This window comes from Scomber scombrus, chromosome 11 (assembly GCF_963691925.1).
Source record: "Scomber scombrus chromosome 11, fScoSco1.1, whole genome shotgun sequence".
Classification (NCBI taxonomy): Eukaryota; Metazoa; Chordata; class Actinopteri; order Scombriformes; family Scombridae; genus Scomber; species Scomber scombrus.
This window is the reverse complement of record NC_084980.1, coordinates 386,660-414,412: the sequence shown is the minus strand read 5'-3', so window position 1 is coordinate 414,412 and position 27,753 is coordinate 386,660. Positions and strand designations below refer to the sequence as shown.

Genomic DNA, 27,753 nt, shown 5'->3' with positions numbered 1-27,753 from the left:
AGTTAAATGTTTTAGGCTACTACGGCCATGGATATTCCTTATTTCTTGATCAAATCAGTAAACAGATAGGCCTAGTTAAATAGGGGTTTATGAAGTGCATGTTTCTTTTGCTTTTAAGAAATGAATGCTTTGACGGGTAGGGTGAGGTTCTGATGTTGACCAATTCAGTGTGCCTCATGGACCGTTTTTGTGGAGGGTCTCTCAAAGAAGAGAGAGGGGTTGGAGGGGTCGGGTATGGGATTATTTTTGGTTTTCCTTGTTCTAAAGATGTTCTTTGTGTAGTTTATTACATGTTATTGCATTTGTATGGCAGCTGGGCAGCACCCCCCTTTTATTTTCTTCTGTTTTGTGTTAATCACCTGCATTCTGTGAATAACCTTTTGGCCTATGGGTCTAGCCTTGAACATGTGTGGAGAATGGCCATATGCCAAATCCATCTTTATCTTAAAATATGAGTAATTGCATAAGGATAGTGTCCTGGAATGTTAATGGATAACAAAACCCCATTAAGAAAAATAAATGTTTATCATACCTTAAGTCTCAACAAGTCCACATTGCGTGTATAGAGGAGACTCATTTGATTGAGTCTGAGGCTGCTAAATTAAAAAGAGACTGGGTTGGTCAGATCTGTCATAGCTCAATTTTCTTCTTTTAAATGAGCAAAAGGATGAAGAGGGGAGAGTAATATATGTGGAAGCAAAGATTAACAGGGTTAAGATTAATCTATGCAATATCTATGCTCCAAACGTAGAGGACCCGGGTTTCTTTCATAATTAACAAAGTGATTGGGAATACGATTAATGGGTATACAATTATAGCTGGAGATTTGAATCAAGTACTAGATAGAGCATTAGATAAAACCACTTTCTGTAGTAATATACCTAAGGATAGATTAGCCATTGACATGCTTATGGAGGATGTAGGGTTGACTGATATATGGAGGCTGGTTAATCCAAAAGACAGACAATATAGATTTTATTCTCATAAACATAAATCACATAGTAGGATAGACTATTTCTTGATTAGCAGAGACTTGATCATGCAATAGTGCATCTAGGCCTAGTATTGGGACAAGGTGGCGGCAAGGGAAGTAGGTGAGGATGAATGTATCTCTGCTCCAGGACCCTGTATTTAGTAGTCAAATAGAGGAAGAGCTTAAATATTTCTTCTTGGAGAATACTGGTACAACAGATAGAGTAGGCACCGTCTGGGAAGCTGCTAAAGCTTATATTAGGCGAAGGTTCATAGCATACTCCAGTAAGAAGAAAAAGGAGCAAACACAACTATTAATAAAAAAGCTAGAGTCTCAACTTAAAGACTTGGAGAATGCTTTGGATAACCCCTAAATTCCACCGGGTCCGGAACCGGTCTGGCTCTGCTCCGGCACGGCGGCGGATCCGATCAGTTTCCATTCTAGTCAATGTGTGTACTTCCACCGGCTGCGGAACGGCTCCGTCATGGTTGCGGAACAGCTCCGGCAGTCCGGAGGCCTCCGCCGGATCACGGCGCAGCAATTCAGCACAGAGCAGATCGTGCTGGACAGGAAGTCAAGCACAAATACAAAATAAAAAACGTCCGGTTTCAAAATAAAATACACTGTGTTCACGGCGGATCATATTTCACAGCACTATACCTTAAAAACGTATCATAACGGGCGGAGCCAGACCTGAAGTCACGGTTTTCAGGCCACCCCTACTACTCCTCCGAATGGATGTGTTGGTTTTGTGGTTATCTATATAGAAAGTACGTCCCGCTATATCGCGCAATTATCCGTGAATTCGCGAGATGTCGTGGGTCCTCAACCCTCCTGCTGCCTGCCGGAGCCGGGCAGAGACGCAACACAGACGGAGGCGGTGGGTGTTGACGGACGGCGGAGGACGGAGCCGGAATGCAGCGCAGCCGTTCCGGAGCGGATCCGGACCCGGTGGAATTTAGCGGTAAGACACATAGCCACCCTCTGCTGAAACAGATATGTGAACTGAAATTTCAGCTGAATGAAATATATGATAAAAAGGCAGAGTATGCCCTATTTAGACTAAAAGGCAATTTCTATGAGAGTGGGGGAAAAATATGGTAAATTATTAGCCAGACAGTTACACCAAAGAGAGTCCAGCTGTCAAAAGTGGTGATGGAGAATTGAAGACGAGCACAAGAGAGATTAACAAAGTGTTTGCTGATTTTTACAAACAAATGTATGAGTCTGAGGTTAACCCAGAGAGGAGTGAATATGATGCTTTTTTCTCCAAAATTAAACTGCCTGAGATATCAGATGACCAGAGAGAATCACTAGACCATCAAATATCAGTTGAAGAGGTTAAAAGGGCTATAGTATCTATGAGAGCTGGAAAATCTCCTGGCTTGGATGGTTTTCCATCAGAATACTATAAAAGACTTCCGGGAAGATGGCCGAGTGAGCAGACGTGTAGTCAACTACTCTCCCAAGTCGGACATAAAAAAACCCACCATAAGGTTTAACTCGACGACTGAAAGGTATATTATGGGTGGGAAAGGTAACCGAAGGACAGGAAAAACTAACCAGAAGCAAGAAAAAGCTGAGAAACTACCCGAAACTGAGAAGCTACCCGAGACGACCTCTGAAAGGGCTGGCTACAATTAGCAAAGATATGAAAGACCTTAAACAAGAGATACGACACGAACTGAACACGCTAAAAGACGAGTTGAAAAAAGAAATGAAAGAAGAAATCACCACTCTTCAACAAGAAATCGAGAGCAAGCTAACAGATAATATAAACGAGCTACAGACACAGAAGGCGACTATGGCCGAGGCCCAGGAGCGCATAGCAGAGCTGGAAGAGTGGAAAATAGACGCGGGAGAAGTGATGATGGAAATGCAGGAGCAGACACGCAAGATGCAGGAAAAGGTAACCGACCTCGAGGGGAGGTCAAGAAGGAACAATATCCGTATTTTCGGCGTTCCAGAGGAGACGGAGGAGAACTCCACTAGCAAGTACGTAGACCAGCTGCTAAAAACAGAGCTACAGCTACCTGAAGAGTTCCACATCCAGAGAGCACACCGCGCTCTGGCACAGAAACCAAGCCCGAATGCACCACCCAGGTCCATTATAGTCAACTTTCTCAAGTTTGAGACAAAAGAAATGATCCTGCAGACGGCATGGAAGAAAAAAATAGTAGGAAATAAGCAGATCTTTTTTGATCACGATTATCCTGCTGAAGTCGTCCAGAAACGGAGGTCATATGTGGGCATTAAAAAGGTGCTCAAAGAAAAACAAATACGTTTCCAGACGCCGCTGACTAGAATACGGATACACTGGAGCAACGTAGTGAAAACATACGACAGCGCCGTGGAAGCCGCACGGGCTATGAGAGAGAGGGGATTCATCACAGACCCACCGGGCGATGACAGCACACCGGCGGTGAGGGAGAAGACACGAGTAACACCGGAATGGCAGCGGGTCAGAGGAAAGGATACGACACTTGAAGCAGCGCACCGTGCCAGAGAGAAGCTACAGGAATACCACAGGAAAACATGAACATGCACTGGAGAAAGGTAGCAGTAAAACATAGACTTCAACACTGATAATATTCATATCCGACCAGGAGATGTTTAGTTTTCTTTTCTATAGTTGGACACATCTAGACCTTATTGAGTTCAATTAGGAACTAATCAAGTCTAGGAAGGGGCCCCCATGAGAGATGAGGATTTCCCCTTCACCCACCAACGGGGACTCGGGGCACAGTTCACCCCATTGTCTGAAGTCACAATTGTTTTGGTTCATGTTGTTATATTTACTGTTCATGAGTGTTTTGTTCAGAAATGTTTGGGAGTATACTTACAAATTAATAGCAAAACAAACTGATGACTAATCATATCAAAATAATGTCGTTGAATGTAAATGGTCTAAATAGTCCAATTAAAAGACAAAAGGTCATGACAAAACTTAAAAAAGAAAAAGCACAAATAATTTTTCTTCAGGAGACCCACCTGTCACAATCAGAACATAATAAACTTAAAAAATATGGCTACAGGAACTTATACCATAGTTCATTTAAAGGAGGATGTAGAAGAGCAGTAGTGATACTGATACCAAATACAACTAAGTTTGACCTTGAGAAGGAATGCAGGGATAAGGAAGGAAGATACGTTATAATAAAAGAAAGAGTAGAGAATGAACTAGTAACACTAGTAAACATATATGCACCTCCAGAAAGTGAAAAATCCTTTTTTAAATGTCTATTTGATGACATCATAGCAGAAACAGGAGGTATTTTGGTCTGTGGGGGAGACCTAAATGTTATTAGAGACCAAAAAATAGATACAACTAGTCTCAAAAAGAATAAAATGCATTTGACAAGATTCATAAACATATCCTTGGAGGAGATGGGGATGATTGATGTTTGGAGGAATCTACACCCCCTAGAAAAAGACTTCACGCATTACTCTGCAGCACATAAAGTCCATTCAAGGATAGATTACTTTTTCATGAATGTAGAAGATAACCATATGGTACGAGAGTGCAGGATAGGGGGCGCAGATGTGTCAGACCATAACCCACTCTATTTAACAATAAGAAAAGACAAAAAGAGCACTGTATTAGTAAGTATTGACGCAGAGAAAGCTTTCGATTGTGTTAATTGGAAATTTCTATATAAAGTGTTAGAGAGATTTGGCTTTAGTAATAAATCAATACAGTGCATAAAGACACTCTATCAACAACCAACTGCAAGAATTAAAGTCAATGGGAGCCTGACAGACAAAATTAAATTACAGAGATCAACGAGGCAAGGATGCTGTCTATCACCCACTCTATTTGCCCTTTTTATAGAGCCGCTTGCGTAGGCTATAAGACAGGAACAAGAGATCAAAGGAGTGGTGGTAAATGACGTAGAACAAAAAATAGGACTTTTCGCAGATGACGTCATAAACTACCTCGAACACCCAAATGAATCATTACCTGCATTGATGAAACTTTTGGAAGCATTTGGACACTTATCAGGATATAAAATAAATGTCGCAAAGACACAAATATTAGCGCTTAACTATAGTCCACCAAAAGAGATCCAAGAATGATTTAAACTTAATTGGAAACTTAAGGGAATTGAATATTTGGGGGTCACAATCACAAAAGAATTATCTAAATTATATGAATCAAACTATGGTAAGATAAATCAGGAAATACAAAAAGATATTGAAAGATGGTCTACACTAACACTAGATCTCAGCTCACGAATTCAGATAATCCGGATGAATGTTTTACCAAGGCTTTTGTACCTGTTCCAATCCCTACCAGTAGAGGTCCCACAGTCTCAGTTTATGAGCTGGAATAGAATAATTTCAAGGTTTGTTTGGGGTGGAAAAAGACCTAGAATAAGATTGGAGACTCTCCAGCTGCCAAAAGAAGAAGGTGGGATGGGACTTCCCAATTTGAAAGCATACTTCCATGCAGCCCAGCAGATTACACTGCAAAGTGGAAAGAGTTGGAAACACAGCTTGGTGAATACCCAGTACAGAGTATTATAGGAGATGAAAACACATACAAGGTGATTAAAAACCAAATAAACCCAATAACGATGTTCACACTAAAATTAAAGTTCAGCATAATAAAAAAATATAAGATCCAAAAAGACGCTAATTCATTAAAATGGGTAGCATATGATAGCAAATTCAAACCAGCTAGATATGATAAAGGGTTTAAGCAGTGGACAACCAAGGGAATCACAGCGTGGTGTGTGAAGAACGGGCAGCTGGAGAGTTTCCAAAATATAAAAGAAAAATTTGATTTGGATAAACAGGAATTCTATAGGTACCTACAACTTAGAGATTACTTTCTGAAAGAGATCAGGATGGACCCCTCCAGAGAAGTGAATGGTGTGATCCAACTCATAATCAATACATACAAAGAAAACAAAGTTAGAATTGTTTCCGGGTTATATAAAAAATTAATATCAAATAAACACTCAACTAAATACATAAAAGAAAGATTGGAATCAGAATTTAAGATAAAAATCACAGATGAAGAGTGGCTAAACATGTGGAAAATACACCACACATCCACTAATTCACAGATCTGGAGGGAGTTCTCCTGGAAAAATCTGATACGTTTTTTTATTTCACCCAAAATCAAGAGTAAACAGTTGAACAAAAATATGCCTTGTTGGAGAGACTGTGGAATAATGAATGTGGATCACTCGCACATTTTCTGGAAATGTGATAAAATCAGACGGTTCTGGAAAATGTTACACAATGCATTGTTGAAAATACTTGGATATAAGATTTCAATGTCTTGTATGGTATTGTATTTGTGTAACCTATGTGAAGAAAATATAAGAACGAAGGACAGATACATGGTAAAAATATTACTAACAGCAGCTAAGAAAGCTATCACGAAGAAATGGGGAAGGGAAGACATCCCTACACAAGAACAATGGACTCACCTGGTAGAGGAAATCTACACAATGGAAAAAATTATACACCGATTAAGGCTACAGGAAGCTCAGTTCAAAGAGAAATGGATGAGATGGACAATATTTATGACTGAACAACGACAAAACAAAAAACTTGATTGAGGAAAAGAAAATGGAATATGGACAGATTGCTTTGAAAGTGACTCCCATGTGTTTTTTTAATGTTTTTTTTTTTTTAACTTGTTTTAATATTATTTTGATTGAGTTGCTGCACCTTTGTAAAGGAAAAATTCTCAATAAAAATTAAAGTGGAAAAAAAAAGAATACTATAAAAAATATATTGACATTCTGGCACCTATCTTAACAGAGATGTATAAGGAAGCATTTTCTGTTGGGAAACTACCATATACCTTTAATGAAGCTTTAATATCTCTAATTCTTAAGAAAGATAAGGACCCTACTGATCCAGGGAGTTTTAGGCCAGTCAGTCTTATTAACGTGGATTGCAAGATCCTAACAAAAGTCCTGTCTACCAGGCTAGAGAAAATACTACCACATATAATACACAATGATCAAGTAGGTTTTATAAAAGGCAGGTCATCCACAGATAATGTTAGGCGTCTGCTACACCTCATGCAGATTAAGAACAATGCTAATACGCTAGTAGCTGCCATATCTTTAGATGCCCAAAAGGCATTTGATAAGAGTGGAATGGGGTTTTCTCCATCACACTCTGCAGAAATTTGGATGTGGAGATGCATTTATTAAGTGGGTGAATGTGATTTATTCTGACCAAGGGCAGCAGTGATGACAAATGGCATGATATCACCTTTCTTTGGCTTAAAACGTGGGACTAAACAATGAGATCCTCTCAGCCCACTCCTTTTCACATTATTTCTGGAACCCTTAGCCGCTGCAATAAGGGGCGAGCACAATATTAAGGGGATTTCTTATGGCAAGGAGGAACACAAAATGTTTCTTTACGCCGATGACATTTTATTGGTTATTGAAGACCCCCTCCAGTCAATTCCACATATTCTAGCCACTATAGAATCCTTTTCAAAGCTGTCGGGCTATAAAATAAATTGGCAGAAGTCTGAATGCACAGATGCGGGGCTTCCATTGTGGCACGGGGGGGGCACCCGCCCCCCCGCAATCGGATTGGCCACCCCGTGTGCCCCCCCAATGGTCATTGACTCGTGGTAATGTCAATCATTGTGTAAAGCTCTTTACCAACATTAAAACGGATGCAAAGCTGAAACCTTGTGTGACTACACTGTGTTAAGAACGTTTATTTTGAAAAAAATACAAAGGAAGTGGCTCCGCGGCTTCGCTAATGAACTCATGTAAGTTCACCAGTCACAGACTTTTTTTTGCAACGTGATGCTCCTAGGTGCGCCGAGTTAAGGTAAGAAAAGAACACTACAGGTTCTTTAAGACAGTCACAACAATGTTTTGCCAACCTCTGTTCCATTTGGGCCTAATTTGGTTCAATTTGCATGGAAATCTGTTCTTAAACACCACTGCAGGTGTATTTTACTTTAGTTAGCTCTCCATCTGGATAAACATAAAAATATCTCCACTATTTCAGTAACGTTAGCATCTGTCGTGTGTTTTGCATTTTGCGACATGAATTAACAGTCAACAACAGAGTATCATATCATTGTTGCTACTGTGATGTTGGTACAGTGCAAATAACATGTTGCTTTTCATTGTGTTTGTGGACACTTTTTCAATGTAGACTACAGTATGAAACGGAGGCAAGGAGATATCTCCAATTTCTTCACTGAGAGGAAAATTAGCAGGGAAAGTGCAGGTGACCAGCAGGAGTGTGAGAGTCAGAGTCAAGCTGAATGCAGCCAGTCAGCTAAAACAGACCAACATTTCCAGGGCCAGACCAGCACTCATGGACCTCCAGGTGAAAATGCAGGTATTAGGGAAAAGCTTTAAAATGTGTAATGTGGTATATTGCACAATTTTACAGTTATTCAGTGAATGAAGGAATTTAAATACCTCCTTTTAATACCTCCTTTTTAATCACAGTATCAAACTGGCACTATGCACTTAAAGTTGTGTATTTGTTAAATATCTGCAATTCATGCTATATATTATTTTTTTTTTTTAAATTAAATTAAATCATGTATGTTCAATTAAAAATAGAATTAATGAAGTGTTGACTGTGTCAATCAATACTTTCAGATGCACAAAGGGAGAGGACTGACCCTGGTCAGCTCCAGCAGCAACAGGAACCTCCCAGTTCATCCTACTTTTGCTACACTGTTTACTGTACAAAGCTGAGCACTACTGATGTTAAGATACTGTTGTTACTGTTCTAAATTTCATTGTGATGATTGTGCTTAGTCTTATTAAAACTGATAACTACACAGAACACTGAGGTTTTTATTCTATTTGTTTTTAAAGTTATATTTTACATTTTTATTTAATTTATTTTTTATTATTATAGGATTTTGTTGTTACATTGTAAGAATTTAAGTGGTGCTTAAAACTGATTACTACACAAAACACTGCTATGTTCACTGTACAGAGCTAGAAGCACTAACTTCTGACTAACTCTGTACAGCAAACATCCTAGTGTTCTGTGTGTTACCACTTGGTAAGAGTACACCCAGCAGATTTAATGTGGTCAAGAAAAGCAAGATGAAAACATAAACAGTGTGTAACTGTACAATATAATTATAAATATTGAAGTGGGCAATCAGTGGTAGCCTTCATTTTTGTTACTTTTGGGCGGCCCTCCCAGATTAATCGTTGTTACCCCCTGTACCCCCCACCAGAAGATTCTCTGGACCCGCCCCTGTGAATGCATGCCAATATCCAAAGAATGCAATCAATCCGTACTAAGCACATTTCAGTTTAGGTGGGTCCAAACTGGAATGAAATATTTAGGCATTAGTCTGTGTCCAGAATTGGAGAATACAATAGCTATTAACATGTTCCCTTTAAATAAGAAAATGAAGTTGAATTTGGACAAATGGAAGCTGATTATTCTAACTCTGTGGGGGAAAATTAATATAATTAAGATGGTAGTGACTCCACAATTCAATTATATATCTATGATGATTCCAGTAACAATTCCGGATGGAATCTTCAAGCAGTATAACAAGTTAATCACAGAGTTTCTATGGAATGGGAAAAAGCCCAGAATTAGATTTAAGAAATTATGGGCCTTACGAGATTGTTGTGGATTAGCACTTTCAAATGTGGAACTCTACAGCATTGCATTTGAAATTCATAAATTAGTAAAGCACTGGAGCACCTGTACATCTAATTCTTGGTGGGTTAAGGTAGAAGAGGGACTGGCATACCCATTTAATGTTAGGGATTTAATGTCCCAAAAAAATACAGAAATAGTAGAAAGAAACTTAATCTTACGCCACTCTCTGTGGGCATGGCCAAGAGCTCATAAACTACTGGGAATTTCACAATACAAACAAAGATATTCCTCAATATGGAATAACCCCTCAGTATGTATTGGGAAAAAGGTATTCATTGGCAATCATGGTTGGCCAAAGACATAAAAGTAATTCAAGATCTATATAAAACAATTATTTATGTCATTTGCGGACTTTAAGGAACAGTTTAATCTAACTGATAGAGGTGACTTTTGGAGATATTTACAGCTAAGGAGCACTGTGGGAGCTGGTTTTGGATTGAGGAGGGAGGAGGAGAACGAAAATGTGTTGCAAGAATTTCTTAATGCTCCACAGGCCCTACAATCTGCCTCAATGTTTTATAAGAAGATATCTAACATGGAGACTAAGCTGTGTGATGGCTTGAGAATAATATGGCAGAAAGATCTATGAATATTGGTGAGGACATCTGGCAGTATGTCATTTCAAATGTTGGAGGGATAACCAGAGATGCTAGAAATAAATGCATACACTATAAAATTGTTCATAGGTATTATTGTACTCCTAATAAGTTGTATAAAATGGGTTTAACCAAAGATAACAAATGCTGAAAGTGTAACAAGGAAGTGGGCACATTTCTACATGCCCTATGCGATTGTCCTTTAGTATTGCCTTTTTGGAAGGCGGTGTTGCGAAAGTTTGAAAGCTGGATCAGGCAGCCCTTGCCAGAATCCTCACTTATGCCTATTAGGGGACAGATCTCAATTGCCTCCAGGCTTGGCTAAAGCAGAAGCTGGAGTGATGATAACAGGCTTCATGGTGGCAGCCAGAATTATTTTACGCAAGTGGAAGAGTCCACACAGTCCAGAAGTTGCAGAGTGGCTCAAGCTCATGTCGGAGATAGCCGCTTTTGAACTCGTGATAGGAAGGGTGCAGGGTAATTCAAGTAAAACCAGCCAAGCATGGTTATATTTTGACTACAGTATGGACACAAACGTGTAGAAAGCATACAGAATATAAGTGAACACTGGAGAGGGGTGTAAATGAAACTTAAACTATTGTAAGCGTGTGTATTGGGGATGGGGTGCTGCAGGGGTTCATGGGCTGCCTTTTGGTTTCTGTTTTTGTTTTGTATTATTCCTGTTTTGTTATCTATGTGGATATGAGATACGCTTGTCAGTGTATATTGGCGTGAATCCGATGTATGTAAGAAAATGCTTCAAAACGAATAAAAAACTGACCAAAAAAAAGGAGAGATGTTCAGTGTCTGTCCCATGATGTTATTGGTTTCTTTAAGTACATCTTCCCAACATTTGTGAATGTGAATGCAGTCTAATAGACAGTGGGCATATGAACCTTCCTCGATCTTACACTTATTGCAAAACTGTGATAGTAGTTCTCTGGCCTTATTAGTAGTGACAAAACAGACAAATGAAGCCACAAGTCGTCACACTCCTCATTTTTTATTTCAGCACCAAGGTCCTTTTCCCAATCTGATTTAATGTTGGTTGTGTTTTCTTTCATTATCTTACAGAGTGCTGCATAGATTTGTGTAACTAGTTTGGTAGGATCAGTATTGTCAAGTAATATGTCTTCTAACGGAGAAGATGTGTATCCATATTGTGACCATTTAAGGGTAGATGCAGCATAACTGTGTAACTGAAAATACCTCAAAAATTGGGTGGCTGGAATTTCATATCTACTTTTCAACTGATCAAAGCTGAAAACTGAAAACTGATCCATTTACCACCATGTCTCCTAGAGTCCTAATGCCCTTGTCATGCCACACGCCGAAGCGGTTCTGCTCAAGACCAGGAGGGAAATCTGGATTCAGATATAACAGTGTTAGGGTTAGGGTGTGGGGATGTAATATTGTCCAGGCCCTCCCATTTTCTTGTTAGGCTCCAGACTTTGAGAGTGTTTTGTAAGAAAAAGTCTCCTTTAACAGCTGAGTTAACCCAATTTAATGTTAGGACCGCCCCTCTGTAGTGGAAGTTGCAGGCGGGCTAGTTTCAGTCTTGATCCCCTATTTCGCAACAGAAAGGCTATTAGAGCACTATTTAACTCTGACAAGGATGTACGTGTCATAAATATAGGGATCATTTGGAAGGGGTAAAGTAAATGTGGTAGAATGTTCATTTTAAATAAGTGTATTCTGTCCAGAAATGAGCAGGAGACTGGACCAACCAGTGAGATCTTGTTTAATATGGCTAATAAGCGGAACAAAATTGGCCTTATACAGACCAGGTAGAGAAGGGGTAATGTGGATGCCTAAATAAGTGAACCCTGAGGGGGACCAGAGAATGCATTAAAAGACTATGATAACCTCTTGCAAATTAACTGTACCTTACAACTAGGGGTGTAAATCACAAGTTTCTTCACGATACGATATTATATCGATTCAATGAACAACGATTCGATGTTTGCCGATATCACAAAGTCTGTCACGATACGATTTCGATTCGATTCAAGAGGCAGCGATCGATATGAGACGATATCTGATGGCTCCGATAGCTGATGTAACACAATTACTTCCATTCATATCAAATCACAAAAATCTACTAAAATATCATTTGACATTTTTATTTCTGAGATCAACCAGACATTTAAAAAGAAAACAATTCTTTTTCAATAAAAAATATACCTACTGTTCACCATAAAGTGCCACATTTTCATATAGAGCTTTAAAATGTTCACATCCTATAAAAAAAAACATTGAGTGGTAGACACACACATCCACAGTCTGAAAGCAGGAGCTGGACCAAAAAACTAAATCTGTAAAAGCAAGACAAAAAGTCTGCACACTGCAGCTCCTAATGCAGGTAGACTGGGATCTACTTGCATTGGGAGCTGTGGATGTGTGCATCTACCACACAGTTTTTTCACATCTTATAAAAGAAAACTGAAATAACATTAAGTCACTATTCTAATACATTAAAGCAGGATTTATGCTTCTCTTACGACAAAAGACGAGCGGCACATTTCAGTGTTTCTGTGTGTTTACAGTAACGTGATGTCTGAAGCATCCAATGATAGACTGTCTCTCTAATCCGACTGCAGACATGAAACTTGTCGCTCTTTTACAGTTATGGTTTTTAGTTTTTGTGGAAAAAAGCTGCTCAAGAAAACTTTCACTGACTTTTTTTCTGTCCGTTGCCATGGCATTTTGTTTGTTCGCTCAGGCGGGCACAGACGTGCCAGGGTAATTTGCATCAATGCTCGTGGGTCATTAAATCGATGTATCGATGTAGATCAAATTTATTTTAAAATTGTAATCCTGCTAAATAATCCCCATTTTTACTAAATGTACGTGTAATCTGATTACATCTTTTTTTTCTGTAACTTTAACGGAATACAGTTACTTTTTTTGTATCCTAATTATGTAAGCCGTTAAATGTACGCTGTTACTCCCCAAACCTGGTTAAAACTAATGCAGTCTAAGTCCACCTTTCATAAAGGTAATACTGACAGGTGTCTTTCTTTCTTTTGTCCACCCCATATAGGGTAGACTAAATATTAGAAACACCTCTCAGTATAACGCAATTTAACAGGAGAATAAACTGCAGCCTCCAAAAATGAATGTAAAGGTGACTCAGCTTCACATTAATAATTGAATCTTAGGACCTGTAAGAGGGTATATCAGTGCGTGTATTAGGCTACAGTCTTAGTCATTTTGCAAACATATTATATTGCTAACATATATTGCAAACAAATTCCAACTTATTTTTTCCAAAATACAATATTCCATGTCTTAAAAACTACAAACTTCTACTTCATTTTCCAAAATACTTAACATTTAATCTCTTTTATTTCTTAATAATTACAGATCCTCTCTTGACATCATTGTAAACATGAATCACTTCTGAAATAAAAAGAACAATAGCAACAACAACAATAGCAGCAAACAATGCTGAATTTCACATATTAACCTGCTTAAATTCTGAAAACATTTATTGAAAATATTTTTAGGTTAATTCATGTATAGTAACTGTAGCATTGTAACTACTTACTGATATACAGTATATATCCAGCATTGCCTTTGGGAAACACACACATGGAAAGCTGCTAAATACTGAAAAATAAAAAATAAAAAGGTTCATACTAAAATGCTAATATAAAAAAAAACTAATATAGTAAACATACTATCATTTCAATTTTATTTTTTTCATATAAATGCAGTAGTCACATCAAGAATTTCTCAGCATCTAAATGTCAGAATGGTAACTTAGATAAATGTAGAGATGTTTAGGTGAGTGTTTGTAATATTTTCTATTCCTACCGAGCAGAGAGACATCATATCTGACTCCAGTATAGCAAAAGTGTCAGGACTGGATCCAGGAGTGAGATATTGCTTTATGGTGGCAGCTTTCATCCCCTCCAGACCCAAAACCTTCCAGCACGGAGCCTGGAGCATTCTGCAGTGTACACCTGAACAAGGTACGCACAAATTATGCCTTTTAAGTGTAACATATGCCAAACCCCTCTGCCTAACTCTGACCCTCATTATCCTTCTAGAGATGAATCTTGGAGCATTAGTAGGTGGACTATTAATCCTGCTTATAGTCCTGATCATCATCGTCACTGTGACCATCCTTTGCTGCAAATGCTGCCGACAAAGAAACAAAACCCTACAAACTTCTCAGTCCTCTACAGTCGTTTAGTCTATGACTGTGTGTTTGTGTGTGTGTATGTGCATGCATGTGTGTGCACAGGTATGTGTGTGTGTGTGTGTGTGTGTGTGTGTGTGTGTGTGTGTTAACGCTATTTAGTAACATCTAGTGGCTAACTATAATTACATCCACAAACACTTTTCCATAAATATATACTATTATTTGTATCCTAATGTGATATAACTTTTTTATGATAGATTATTTTGTTTCTCTTTTGTGTAAATAAAAAAAACTTTTGTTGATCAATAAAGCAATAAAATACACAAATACAAAATTTAAGCACCAAACCCTGTCATTGTCTTTTGTGAAAACAGTCACCACTGACCTGATTTGATATAATGCAAATCTTAAACCTGCTTCTTCACTCTTTAAAGTTTTTATCTGCTGTGCTAAGACAGTGATCACAACCATGCACAGTTTGCACAACAGACAGTGAGTGCTGATTTTAACCTGTAGGTCTTCTGCTCACATTATTCTCAGACTTGTTACATGATATCAGTACTTTATCTTCTGCCATAATGTATACTGTTCCTGAGAGAAAGTGAGATTTTTTCCAGTGTGGCAGTGGAAATATTGCAGAAGGTCTGATGTGATTGAAAAATCAATGGGCTTTCAGTTATAAATTATTTATCACCAAATGTTTGGAGGTGTAAACATGTTTTTGTTTTGTTTAGTTTTTTTGAATGTAGTTCTTGCTGCACAAAACCTATATAATAACTTTATTTTTTATAGCACCTTGCAAAACAAAGTTACAAAGTGCTTTACAGTAAAAACAGATAATTCAAGTTAAACATGCAACCAGGTTTGATATAGAGACTGGCATGGTCTCTCTCTTGGACAAACAAAGATCCATTAACATTCCATGGAGCAACCCAAAGTGACAAGAACTACATAAATAAATTTTGGTGTCTCCTTTGGACTCCTTATTGTACATTTACATTTAGTCATTTAGCAGACGCTTTTATCCAAAGCGACTTACAAGGGAGAATAACATTCAAGCTACATTGCAACAGAGACATTAGTGTGACAATAAATAAATACTGCTAAGTAGTTGTAAGTTAAGAGCACGCCCGCCGATAGGGGGGGGCCCAGAACTGGGCCCACATTAAATTATGGAATAATTTTTTCAAAATAGGCCTATTTGTAGAAAAAAATTGTAATATTTGAGTTACATAAAAGCTTTTAATTGTTTTCTTCCTAATCGCTCTTGAAATAGTGGTCAAGAACCCCCCCACCCCCAACACAAAAATGGTTTGGCCACTGATCAAAATTTGATGTTGTCATGTGAAGTTCAGTACGCTAAAAATGTCCGGTCAGCCCAAGTACGGTGCTCAGAAAAGTAAAGAAAAGAGAAGAAGAGAAGAAAAAGAAAATAGAGGCCTTAGAGATTTTCTAAACAAATATTTAAAAAAAGGTGGTGACGGTGAAGCTGGAACTAGTAAAGTCAACGTAGAGCAAGGTAAGAAACAGCGCAGCCAACGTTTACCGGCAGCCTTGTAACGTTACCTAACAGGTCAGCTAATGCTAACGTCCATTAGCTTGTATAAAAGCCTGACACAACACGTTATCTTTGACAGAAACAGTTGAGTTTGGTAGCTCCGTCAGAGAGGAGAGAGATCCAGCTGCAGTCAGGTGACAGAGAGAGTGATGCGGGAGAGCTGCCCCGCAACGGAGGGACAGAGTCAGGCTACCGGTGAGAGAGAAGAGAGAGAGAGTCACAGTGGAGCGGGAGGGGTCCGCTCCCCCGTCAGAGAGTCAGAGCAGGATGGATCAGAGACTGATCAGACATTTAATTTCAGCGATCCTGCATCATGGCCAACTAAAATGACCGAGTCTGATAAAGTAGGAGTAGGAAGAGCAGAGGAGAGGCAGTGTTGGTTAGACTTAAACTACATGTAGTTGAACTACATAGCTTAACTACAATTAGCTCTAACTTGCTGGTAGTTAAACTACATTCATATGTTGTGCTGCATCAAGTATTTCAACTACTTTTTGGGTCATTTTTTGTAGTTAAACTCAATTTACAAACTACAATTTTGGTCAATAACATGAAATATTATTATTTTATTTTTTTAAGATTTTGTTGGCATGGACGCCTTTATTTAGCAGCGTATATGGCATGTGCTCTAACCACTCAACCACCTGCACATGAAATATTTTTTATTAAAAAAAGACCTATAATCATGTCATGACAAGCCAACATTGTTGTTGAAGACACACCGATCTAGAATATATCTACCTCTTTGGGTTTTTTATTACATTTTTTGTTGACTGATTTACATTTCTGATTTACATGTGGGTATTGGGGTAGGCTTTTCATTTTCTCTTTATATTACCCAACATGTCTATAGATTACCCAACATGTCTATAGATTACATGTCTATGGTGAACCTACAGTATGTTGACCAGCTTTTTTTCTTTAAAAAAATAAAACTGAGTTGAGGCATATTTCTGCTGGAATGTGAATTCTTTGTAGGCTATTATATTTAGTTTCATATACACCACATGTTGATTTATTTAACGCTGAGTTAAATGAGTATAATGAGTATAAGTAGTTGCTAAAGTTGTTCAAACTACTGTCAGGCTGAACTACATGTAGTTTTACAAGCTATGCTTGCAAAGTAGCTTCCCCAACACCGACGAGAGGAGAGGAAGAGCAGAGGAGAGGAAGAGCAAGGGAAAAGGAGAGATCCGGGTGTGCGTGGGGGCCCATCTAAGATTATCTCGTCCCGGGCCCAGGCAAGACTGTCAGCTGGCCTGGTTAAGAGTGCTAAGTAATTGTAAGTTAAGAGAGGAGGTACTCTCTGAAGAGCTGGGTCTTCAAGTGCTTCTTAAAGACAGAGAGGGAGGCCCCTGCTCTGGTGGTTTTTATCATCAATTAATAAAAAACCCTGGACGCCCCGGACGGGACGTAAAAAGTCTCCGGGGAAAAGAGGACGTTTGGTCAGCCTATCTTAAAAGAGCATTTAAGTAGGTGGGAGCATTCCCAACAATCACTCTGTAGGCAAACATAAGAGACTTGAACTTGATGCGAGCAGCTACAGGTAACCAGTGGAGCTCGATAAGCAGTGGTGTGACGTAGAGACTTCTACCATCAGATTAGAGTCACACAGACCGCTGTCATAATTTTAAAGACACTGCACATTCCTGACTTCCCCCTCTGTGTCTCTTGAAACCACACAGAGCATGAAAGTGAGAAAATTAGTGTTAAAAACTTAGACAAGAACATCTTAGTAAATAGTATGGTTTAAACAGTAGCGTGCGGTGGTGTTTCAGTCAGGGCAAGCACCAAAATCGTAAGGCCACTATTATGCAACAGTACTTAATCGACACCAACATGACAGCTGATCAACATCCGCAACACATCAAGACACCACTGTGCAACATCGCCATCAGATCATCTTCCCTTAGGTCACTGCCCACTTTACAATGCACATACCATGTGACACAACATCAAAAACAGCACATACTGCCCGACTGCTCTGCACCCTTAGAGGAAACTTCTAAATCACTTCAAAAATAAAATCAATTTCTATAACAGACACAAACATGCTCCAAATAACACATCAAAATTTGATTGGCTGATGATACGGTCACTCAACTTTACGCAACCAATAGCAGCGTCCAGCTCGATCAGAGGCTAGCAATGCAACTACTGCTGGCCCCAGCAGAGGAAAGGAGCTGTGATGCGTTTATAGAACATAGGAGATTTGAGCTCCACAAAATATAACCATTCGTTTTCAGTATGAACAAGTAATTGACTCCAGATACATTTCAGAATTAATTTTAATTATGGAAAAAACAGAAAAAATTGACTTTTGACAGGGCTAGCCTTGCTGCCCCTGACTGCACACCAATGGGTTTAAACAATACCAATTACTTATATCAGTATAAATTGCCTAAAGAAACCTCCATTGTAACAGCGATCACCGATAAATGGGTACAATGTTACATTGATGTTATGTTCACATATGGTGATAATCAATTAACTATCATGGAATAAATAGAATAACAATGTGATCATGCTTGATCATATTAATCCTTTTCAGGTTTTAATGAATAGCAGTTTGAGGAATCAAGCTGATGTCATATTAATGCCAGAATGATACATCCTGTGTTCTGTGTTACTATGTTATAGTATGCATTTTATAATCAGGATTAAATACTGAATGAATGATGATGATGAAAAGTTTCACGGTAAAAAGCTGGAAATTAGATCCTTAAAGTAGCTGTGATGAACCTGATTGGCTGACACATGAGCCCTCCCCAGGACAAAAACCAGCTGCACCCATCTGAAACCGGCTTTGCGTTGCTTCAGGTTTTGCTTTGTCCAACTTTTCTTTTCTTCACCTCACACCTTCTTACCTTAGTCACCTTATCTTATTCTTTATCTAAGTAATCTTACATTTTTGTAATCTTGTAACTTTTGTCAGCAAACGTACAGAGAAAAGGCCCTTTAAGTAAACACGTCATTAAGTTTTGCATTCAGCCTGTTTTGACATTTTAAAGGATTTTGACGTGTGGCTAACGCTGAGATCTCTCCAGAAAGTTATTAAACAGTGAACTAGCTAAATTGGACTTTTACTTCCTTCTGTCATCAACCTGTGAGAGCTTTTTGGGCAGATAAACGTCTGTCAACCTACGACTCATCGTAATCGAGAGGGACAAAGTCTGCAGGCAGACAACCACCGGACCAGGCAGTCGGAGAAACGGCCAGCCGACCCTAGTCATCCTCACAGCACCCCGCCCGGACCTGCGACGCTCTCTGAGATCTTCCACTTAGTGTGTGTACGCGTGGTTCTGAAAGACGGACAGCTATTAGTAGTGTGTAGTTAATCAAATCCATAAAACTCAATCAATTGTGTCTGTCTATTCTTTGAAGTGATACAGGGGATCTATTGAACCGTAGAGCCATGAACTTTAGATATTTGACTGATTCAGAAATGTATTGATTTATTAATTATGATTTATTGATTTATTAATTGGCTAATCAAATAAACAACCAATTAAGTAAAATATTTTCCTTAGGTGAAGGTGGTGCCCCTGATTACGAGAGATATTTTTAATATCTTATAATATCCATGATTCGCTACACTGTTAAAAGCCTGGTTGCAGCATTTCTTTTTTGTTGTTGTAATTCTCTTATTTATTGTTTCTTAGTACAAACAATGACATACAACATAGGATAAGAAATGTACAATACAAGTGAAATAGCACAAAGACGAAAAAGAAAAAACAGAACCTACCAATAAAAGTAAGTTTTAAAAAAACAACAAAAACAAACAAACAAAAAAATAAATGAATAAGTAAATAAATAAAAGAAAAAGAAGTCACAGGGTAAGCAGTATCATCATCAAATGCAATGCATATCACATTTTCCTTATAAAACCTCGCTATTCACATAAGACCTCATTCACAAGTTGCATAAACCCACATGGTCAGACATCATCACAAAGAAAACACCATCCAGGCCTCACAGGAAGGAAATAAAGCACCAAAAGAACAAGAGAAAGAGCCTTAACTGTATTACACCAATGTCAATCAGTTAATTAATTAATTAATAATTAATTCAATATTATGTTCAAGTAAGGGCCCCATATTTTATATAGAAAGAATATGGCGTTCCACTAAATCAGAAGAATCTCACCTAACCTGGCAAGACAGTCTTAAAACATAAGAAGGCCCTCCGTAACACCAGAGCTGCCTACTACTCATCACTAATAGAGGAGAATAAAAATAGTCCAAGGTTTCTTTTCAGCACTTTGGCTAAACTGACAAAGAGTCATAACACTACTGATCCATGTATTCCTTTAACTCTCAGTAGTGATGACTTCATGAGTTTCTTTAATGATAAAATCTTAACTATTAGGGACACAATTAATCACCTCCTGCCCTCAATACACACTGATTCATCCTTTAACATAGGAAACTCAGAAACTGCTGTTAAACCTGATATTTATTTAGACTGTTTCTCTCCAGTCGACCTTATAGAACTAACCTCAATGATCACTTCCTCTAAACCATCAACCTGTCTCTTAGACCTGATTCCAACTAGGCTGCTTAAGGAAGTCCTTCCCTCTGTTAGTACTTCCTTATTAAATATGATCAATCTGTCTTTACTGACAGGATATGTACCACAGTCCTTTAAAGTAGCTGTAATTAAACCACTTCTTAAGAAGCCTACTCTTGATTCAGAGGTTTTATCCAACTATAGGCCCATATCTAACCTCCCCTTTCTCTCTAAGATCCTCGAGAAAGCAGTTGCTAATCAGCTCTGTAACTTTCTAAATAATAACAGCTTATTTGAGGATTTTCAGTCTGGATTCAGAGCTCATCATAGCACAGAAACTGCACTGGTAAAAGTTACAAATGACCTTTTAACTTCATCAGATAATGGACTTCTCTCTGTCCTCGTCCTGTTAGATCTTAGTGCTGCCTTCGATACCATTGATCATCAAATCCTGTTAAAGAGACTTGAACATTTAATTGGTATTAAAGGAACAGCATTAAACTGGTTTAAATCCTATCTGTCAGATAGATTTCAGTTTGTAAATGTTAATGATAAATCCTCCATGCAAACAAAAGTTAGACATGGTGTTCCTCAGGGTTCAGTGCTTGGACCAATACTATTCTCCTTATATATGCTTCCTTTAGGAAACATTATTCGGAAACACTCAATACATTTTCATTGTTATGCAGATGACACTCAATTATATCTATCAATAAAGCCTAATGAAATCAACCAGTTAACTAAACTACAGACATGTATTAAGGACATAAAGGCCTGGATGACCTGTAACTTCCTGCTGTTAAACTCAGAAAAAACTGAAGTTATTGTGCTTGGCCCTAAACACCTCAGAAACACATTATCTAATGATATTACTACTCTGGATGGCATTGCTTTGGCCTCCAGTACTACTGTAAGGAACCTAGGAGTTATATTTGACCAGGATCTGTCCTTTAATTCCCACATAAAACAAATTTCAAGGTCTGCCTATTTTCATCTGCGTAACATTTCAAAAATTATGAACACTGTGAAGCTACGAGTAATGGCGTCCCTGTGGGGGCGTGGCTACCATCAATTCCTCGCCATGAAAATACGTTTGGCTTTTGATGGCTTTATTGAACACGTATCATCATGAAAATTGATACACAGGTCCAGGGTGGAGACCTCTTCCATCTGATAGGGGTGTCGCTCATGTCGCCCTCTAGTGGAAACAGGAAGTGCCATTTTTTGCATCAACATTGTCCGATTTCCACGAAACTTCACATGTGTGATGAGGGACTGACCCTGAACACACCTGCATGCATCCCATTACTGCCCCCTGGTGGATGAACCATCAACTGCTCATAACTCCCTCATGCTTTGTCTCATTTCCACGAAACTTCACATGTGTGATGAGGGACTGACCCTGAACACACCTGCATGCATCCCATTACTGCCCCCTGGTGGATGAACCATCAAATGCTCATAACTCCCTCTTGCTTTGTCCGATTCACTCCAAACTTCACATGAGTGATGAGGGGCCGCCCCTGAACGCACCACACGTGCTGACTGCCCCCTGGTGGATGAACCATTAACTGCTCATAACTCCCTCATGCTTTGTCCAATTCACTCCAAACTTCACATGACTGATGAGTGGCCGCCCTGAACACACCAGACCATATGTGTAACTACCTGTGACTGCCCCCTACTGGATGAACGAAACATTGCATGTTTGGCCTCCTTCCAGGTTTTTTCTCACTTTCTGCTTCACGCCACAGCCCCGCCATGCCTCAGGCCCCGCGGTGGCATGGGTGAGCGAGGGCCCGCCATCGCCGCTTGCGGCTTTAATTATACTATTGTTTTCCATACTTTAGCCAGCCAGCCAAAGTACTGATTGCATGCAGACTCATTTTTTGCATGTAATCTTGTTCAAACTTATTCCACACTATTCCTTGGATATAGTTGCACTTTGTATTGTATTAGTATATGAGTGAGTGATAAATAAACACTATTGAATCTTAAATCCTGTCTCCAGTATCCTTCTTAAGAGCAAGTGAGCAACATACTGTGTAGACATCATTTATTTTATTCAAGGCTCCAGAATATAAGGGATATTGTTCAGTATACTACTGTTATTAAGGGCTTGTGTGTTTACATCAACGGGGCGAGTTGGCACAGTATCTGCGCGCGGATTGTAGTGGGCCCGTCTGGACCAAAAAGTCCATGGCCAAATTTTTGTCCCAGTCCAGGCCTGTCTGGAAGTAATGAAAGCAGTGATATCCTTTTCTAAATCCGCAGATGAAAGAAATGACCTGATCTTGGTCAACTGTCTAAATTGGGCAAAGCAGTATTGCAGTACTTTGGTCACCTGAGCATCAAAGGACTAAACAGAGTCAAAAATAACACCCAGGTTGCTGGCCTCTGTGCGAATGCTATTGGATAAGGTACCCAGACTAAAGGAGGAGATTGATGACGCTGCTAGTGCTGGGGCCTAAGGGGGTGACTTTTGTTTTGGAATCATTTAATTGCAACTAATTCTTATGCATCCAATTTTTAATTTCGGTAAGGCAGGACATGACACACGAAACATCGGAGGTACCAGGCTTTAACGGGACATACAATTGGGTGTCATTCAATGCTGTGCTTACGCAAGATTTGCCCCAGGGGTAGCAAGGGGTGCCGCCAGGGATTTTGGGCCCCATAAAAAGATATTATTGGTCCCACCACCACACACATAAGCCACACCAAACATACGCAACTGCTGTAACCACCTTCTGTAACTACCTGTGCAGGCTTGTAACTCTCCTGCAGTCTTATACTAACTGTACAATATTTACTGACATTAAGCTGTGAAAATATAACACTGTGCAGACATGCATGCAATATTCTGCATACAGTGAAATTCACTACTTGATATAATACTGACACCATCTATAAGTGATGTGCTGAAGGCTAGCTTTTATAATCTTAATGTAATCTTAATGTTACAATTCTTAAATGGGAAATTGTTTTTATAGAATGATTAGCAATAAAATCAGCAGTAGATTTATTAACCAAGTATACATATCAATTAAGTATACAAGCAATTCTTACCACTTAGAAGGATTTAACAATAATTATTTTTTTCATAATAATATCAAAATTAATTCCCACGGACGTCCTTCAGTAATGTTAAGTGATATGTCATTCAACATGATGCTGCTCATCTTTTCCTTCAGTCGGAATTATGGTTGGCTCATTATTAAGAGGGGTCAGGGCTGTTGAACTTGAAGATGCATCTGTTGGTCCTGGTAACAGCAGCAGGGACAACTGAGTTAGTATACATGGATCTCCATCCTCATCCAGCCCATCACTGATCTCCCCCACCCCTGTCAAAAGTCCTCGGTATGGCAGTAGGCCTTTCTCTTGGAGCAGTCCCAATACTACCTCAACACTCCAAGCTACTCCTGCTTCTCAAACATCAGGCCAGCCTATTATACATCTATCCAGTGATGATGAAGTTATTGTACTTGGATATGACACCAACATGCCTTGTGAACTTGTCGATGGTCTCTGATATACTCACCTCTACACGTCAAGACCACAGTAAGTCCAGATTCCTGGCCAGTTAACAGCCAACAAGAAAGCGGCGCAAACACAGTCTTTGAAAATCAAATAGAAGCAGAAGTGGTAGCTGAGATGGAAGAAGATATTATTCACATTGTGGATTCTGAGCAGGCTTCAAGTTCCACCAGCACGATGGCCATTGAGTTCTTTGCAGATCCAGACCATATAGTGGAGAAGCAAATCATTGTGAACCGTAAAGCACACTGTATTGTGGACATGATAGAAGCATTTACAGACAACTGCATACTGGATGCTAATATTTCAATCAGGCCTGTGCTTGAACGTGGCGAGGATGAGGCTGGAGTTGGGAGTGGGGTCACCAGAGACTGCCTCACTGATTTCTGGGATATGTTTTATGCAACAAAGACCTGTGGAACCAACTACAAGATCCCATTTTTGCACCACAAATTCCAGGACAAAGAGTGGACTGCTGTTGCTTGCATCGAAATTTCAGTTCTTTCCAGTCAAACTTGCCCCTCCATTCCTTACAGAGGCTCTATCTCTCTCCTGTTCAGACAATCTACTGGAGGCTTTCTTCAACTATATCAGCACAACTGAGAAGGATGTGCTAACTGAGGCACTTAGCAACTTCAAAGGGGCATATATGGATGAACTCCTCAGCATACTCAGCAGTCACAACTGCTGTGTGCTCCCAACTGAAGAAAATCTGCCACGTCTGGTGGAGGAAATAGCCCACAAAGTGTTGGAAGTCAATTATCAGGTCTATTGGACAATCCATGAGTTGGGAAGGACTGAAGAAGATTCTGGATGATCTCAAACCCAAGGCAAGAAACATTACCAAAACCGTCAAGTTCCCAGGATCTATGTCACTGGAAGAACAAACTACCTCAAATCATCTCTTGAGATTTGTAACAGAAAGAGATGATAAGGAGCTTGGCCTATTCCTCAGGTACTGCACAGGGTCTGACTTGCTCCTATCTAAGACCATTAAAGTCACATTCACAGCAGAACAGCCACAGATCGCAAGGGCGCCTTTGGCTCACACCTGTAGTTGTTCTTTGGAACTGGCATCTAACTACAAAGACTGCAGATTTTAGAACAGAATTCATCTCTGTGTTGAAGAGTTGAGTGTGGGTAATGGATTTGGCCTTAAAAGGCTTTGTTTGCTTAGACAGCAAATGTAAACTGCACAAACACACGCACACACACACATTCAGAAGTTTAGCAGCGACATCTTTTATATAATCCACAAGTTCTACATGCGGTGGGCAGATGCATCGTTGTAGTAGAAGGAGGTAGATTTTTGTTTTCAATTTATGATCTCTTTAAAATTCAAATATGACAGCTGAAGGCACTGTGGAAAAAAAGTCACACTTGAGTTAATATTTCAATAAAGACAATTTATTTACAAAAAATAGAAATGTGACACTGTATTCTTGGAAAAGTTGTATATAAAAACTGGCCAACTGTTTGTGGTTAATGTTTTTCCATTGTTGTTAAAATTAAACCTAAACATAGTTCATAAATTACAGTGTTTGTAATGCTATGCAGATCTTCAAACCTGGAAGAGTTTATATTGCCAGTACTGTTCTATGTTGTCAGTGTCAAATTCAAAGTGCTATGTATACATTTTTCTAACCATACTTATAGGAATATTTGACTTAAGTAGAACAAGTTTCAGCAGTCTTACCTCTATCTAAAGTTATACAAATAAGCAGCTCCATCGTCACGGCCCTCTTGATGCTTCCACAGCCGGAAAACGTGTCCCCTTGATGATACCTTTGAGCTTGGGGAGAAAATCACCTGGAGCCAGGTCAGGTGATTAGGGAGGTTTTTTTAGGATTGTTCCCTTTTCCCCAAGCTCAAAGGTATCATCAAAGGGACACGTTTTCCGGCCATGGAAGCATCAAGAGGGCCATGACTGAAGCTGCAGAGAATCCTGGGAGAATCCTTCCTAGACTGCATGGAGGAAGAGAAGGATGGGAAAGTGCGTTAGACTTGAGGGGGATTATTTTGAAGGGGAAAGTTTGTAGTTTAGATTCGAAATACATTGTTTGTGACCCCAGTCCTGTTTCTTTTCTGACGCACCTCATATATTGGCCTATATGCATTTCATTTATATGCCAAATTTGAGAAATGATTTTGTTTTGCTTTATTTGATTTAGATTACTGCAGTCCCCCCCCCCCCCCCCCCCCAAAAAAAAGGACCCTGCACTTTCCAAGTTCATGTTATTGAAATGAAAGCACTGGCTTATGAGTTTGCAATGTTTGCAATTAAAAAGTTTCAACAGTTTGTCTTTTTTTAATTGTGTTAATGTGTCGACTAAGATTTTGTTAGTCAATTAGTCAGTTCTCATAGACTGTATATAAGAAATGGACGTAACATCCGTGACGCCACCCATTGGTTTGTGGACTGCTGCTCGGAAGCAAATAGTTTCGGATCTGGGCAGCGACATCTTGAACATTTCCGGTGCATGCCGGGAAAAATAAAAACACGGATTCTACTTATATGGGCATCAGGCGCCCTCCTGAACCTGTGAGCCAATCAACCTGTTAATCACAACGTAGCCACGCCCTAATGCATACCCTGCTTTATCGTCAAATATAAAATCAGGGAAGCCAAAATTTCACAAATGAACATCATACTGCATTGAAAAAGGCTTTAAACTAGCGATTGAGACCATAAACACATTTCGAAAACGTTTACTGAGGTTAGAAATCAAGTGAGAAGTTGGTGAATTCTCCATTGACTTGTATAGAGACAGAAGTCCTTTTTTACACCAAAATGGTTGCCGCCTGGTGGCCTTTTGATAGAATGCAGTTTTAAGTTACTTGCACGTTGGCATCATTTCAGAGGACCAGAACTCCCCGCCTGTCAGTTCTAATGCTTTATTACCATGCTGAATTAGTAATTTCCTGGAAGATTACAAGGACATCTATGTTAAGCATTATATTTAAGGAGGTCCTTTTGAATTATTGCATGTGGAAAACTCAAACTTTACAGATTTGTCGATGAAATCAACTAATCAGTCGATCAATTCTATGTCTATTAGTTGGCTAAGAATGTCTTTAGTCTAGGACAGCCCTACGTTACACTGATTTTCAACATTTTCATAACATGGACCCCACATTTGATACACTTAAGGGGCACAGACGCTCATTTTATGTAAATGTGTCTTTAGGACCCAAATCTGAGAATATTTTTATTAAACCTATATATGATTTTGTCCAGAATTCCATGACTGGAAAAACCCTAAAGTGCCCTTGCTGGTCCCAAGACCCAACATTATCAACCTGGCCTACTACACAGAAATCACATTATCTTAGTAAAACATGTCAACACAGTATCAACTCATGCAAAGGCCAATGATACTTGAGAAATGTAAACTTTTGGAAAGGCCTTATTTCTGGAGATGCCATCATCATCATTAATAGAACCATAGACAGTGCATCTGTATGTCTGCTACAACTACATCAGTGATGTGGTTCTGGCAGGAGTGATCTTATTAAAGGCCTCAGGTCTTTGTAAAGTCGTATTGCCTCTGCAGCGTTATGACACTGTGCTATGTTGTTCTCTTCCATCACCATCAAACAGAGCTCATGCAGCTCATGGTTGCAGGGAATGTCTGTTTTCCACAGACAAATGTCCTCAATCCCCACTCTTTCATACTGTACTGGATGCAAATAATCTTGTGCGTGATACAGCTCAGGTACATTGTACATCAGACATGGTTTTCCATGATCAATCAATCAATCAATCTGTATTTGTATAGCA

General features: G+C 39.2%; 2 protein-coding genes across 3 annotated transcripts in view; both read left to right on the top strand.

The window, feature by feature from the left end:
• Positions 1 to 14,712, top strand: part of LOC133990347 (tissue factor-like) — a 78,290-nt gene extending 63,578 nt beyond the window's left edge. The window contains exons 6-7 of one of the 2 annotated variants that reach the window (XM_062428632.1): positions 14,042 to 14,192; positions 14,271 to 14,712. In XM_062428632.1, coding sequence (XP_062284616.1) covers positions 14,042 to 14,192; positions 14,271 to 14,416 — 297 coding nt within the window. In that variant the 3' untranslated portion in view covers positions 14,417 to 14,712. Of the gene's footprint in view, positions 1 to 14,041 lie in introns of both variants that reach the window. The other variant, XM_062428631.1, reaches the window with a different exon arrangement.
• LOC133990351 (leukocyte cell-derived chemotaxin-2-like) overlaps positions 1 to 27,753 on the top strand; it is a 337,858-nt gene that overhangs the window by 204,439 nt on the left and 105,666 nt on the right. The gene's annotated exons all lie outside the window — the stretch shown is intronic.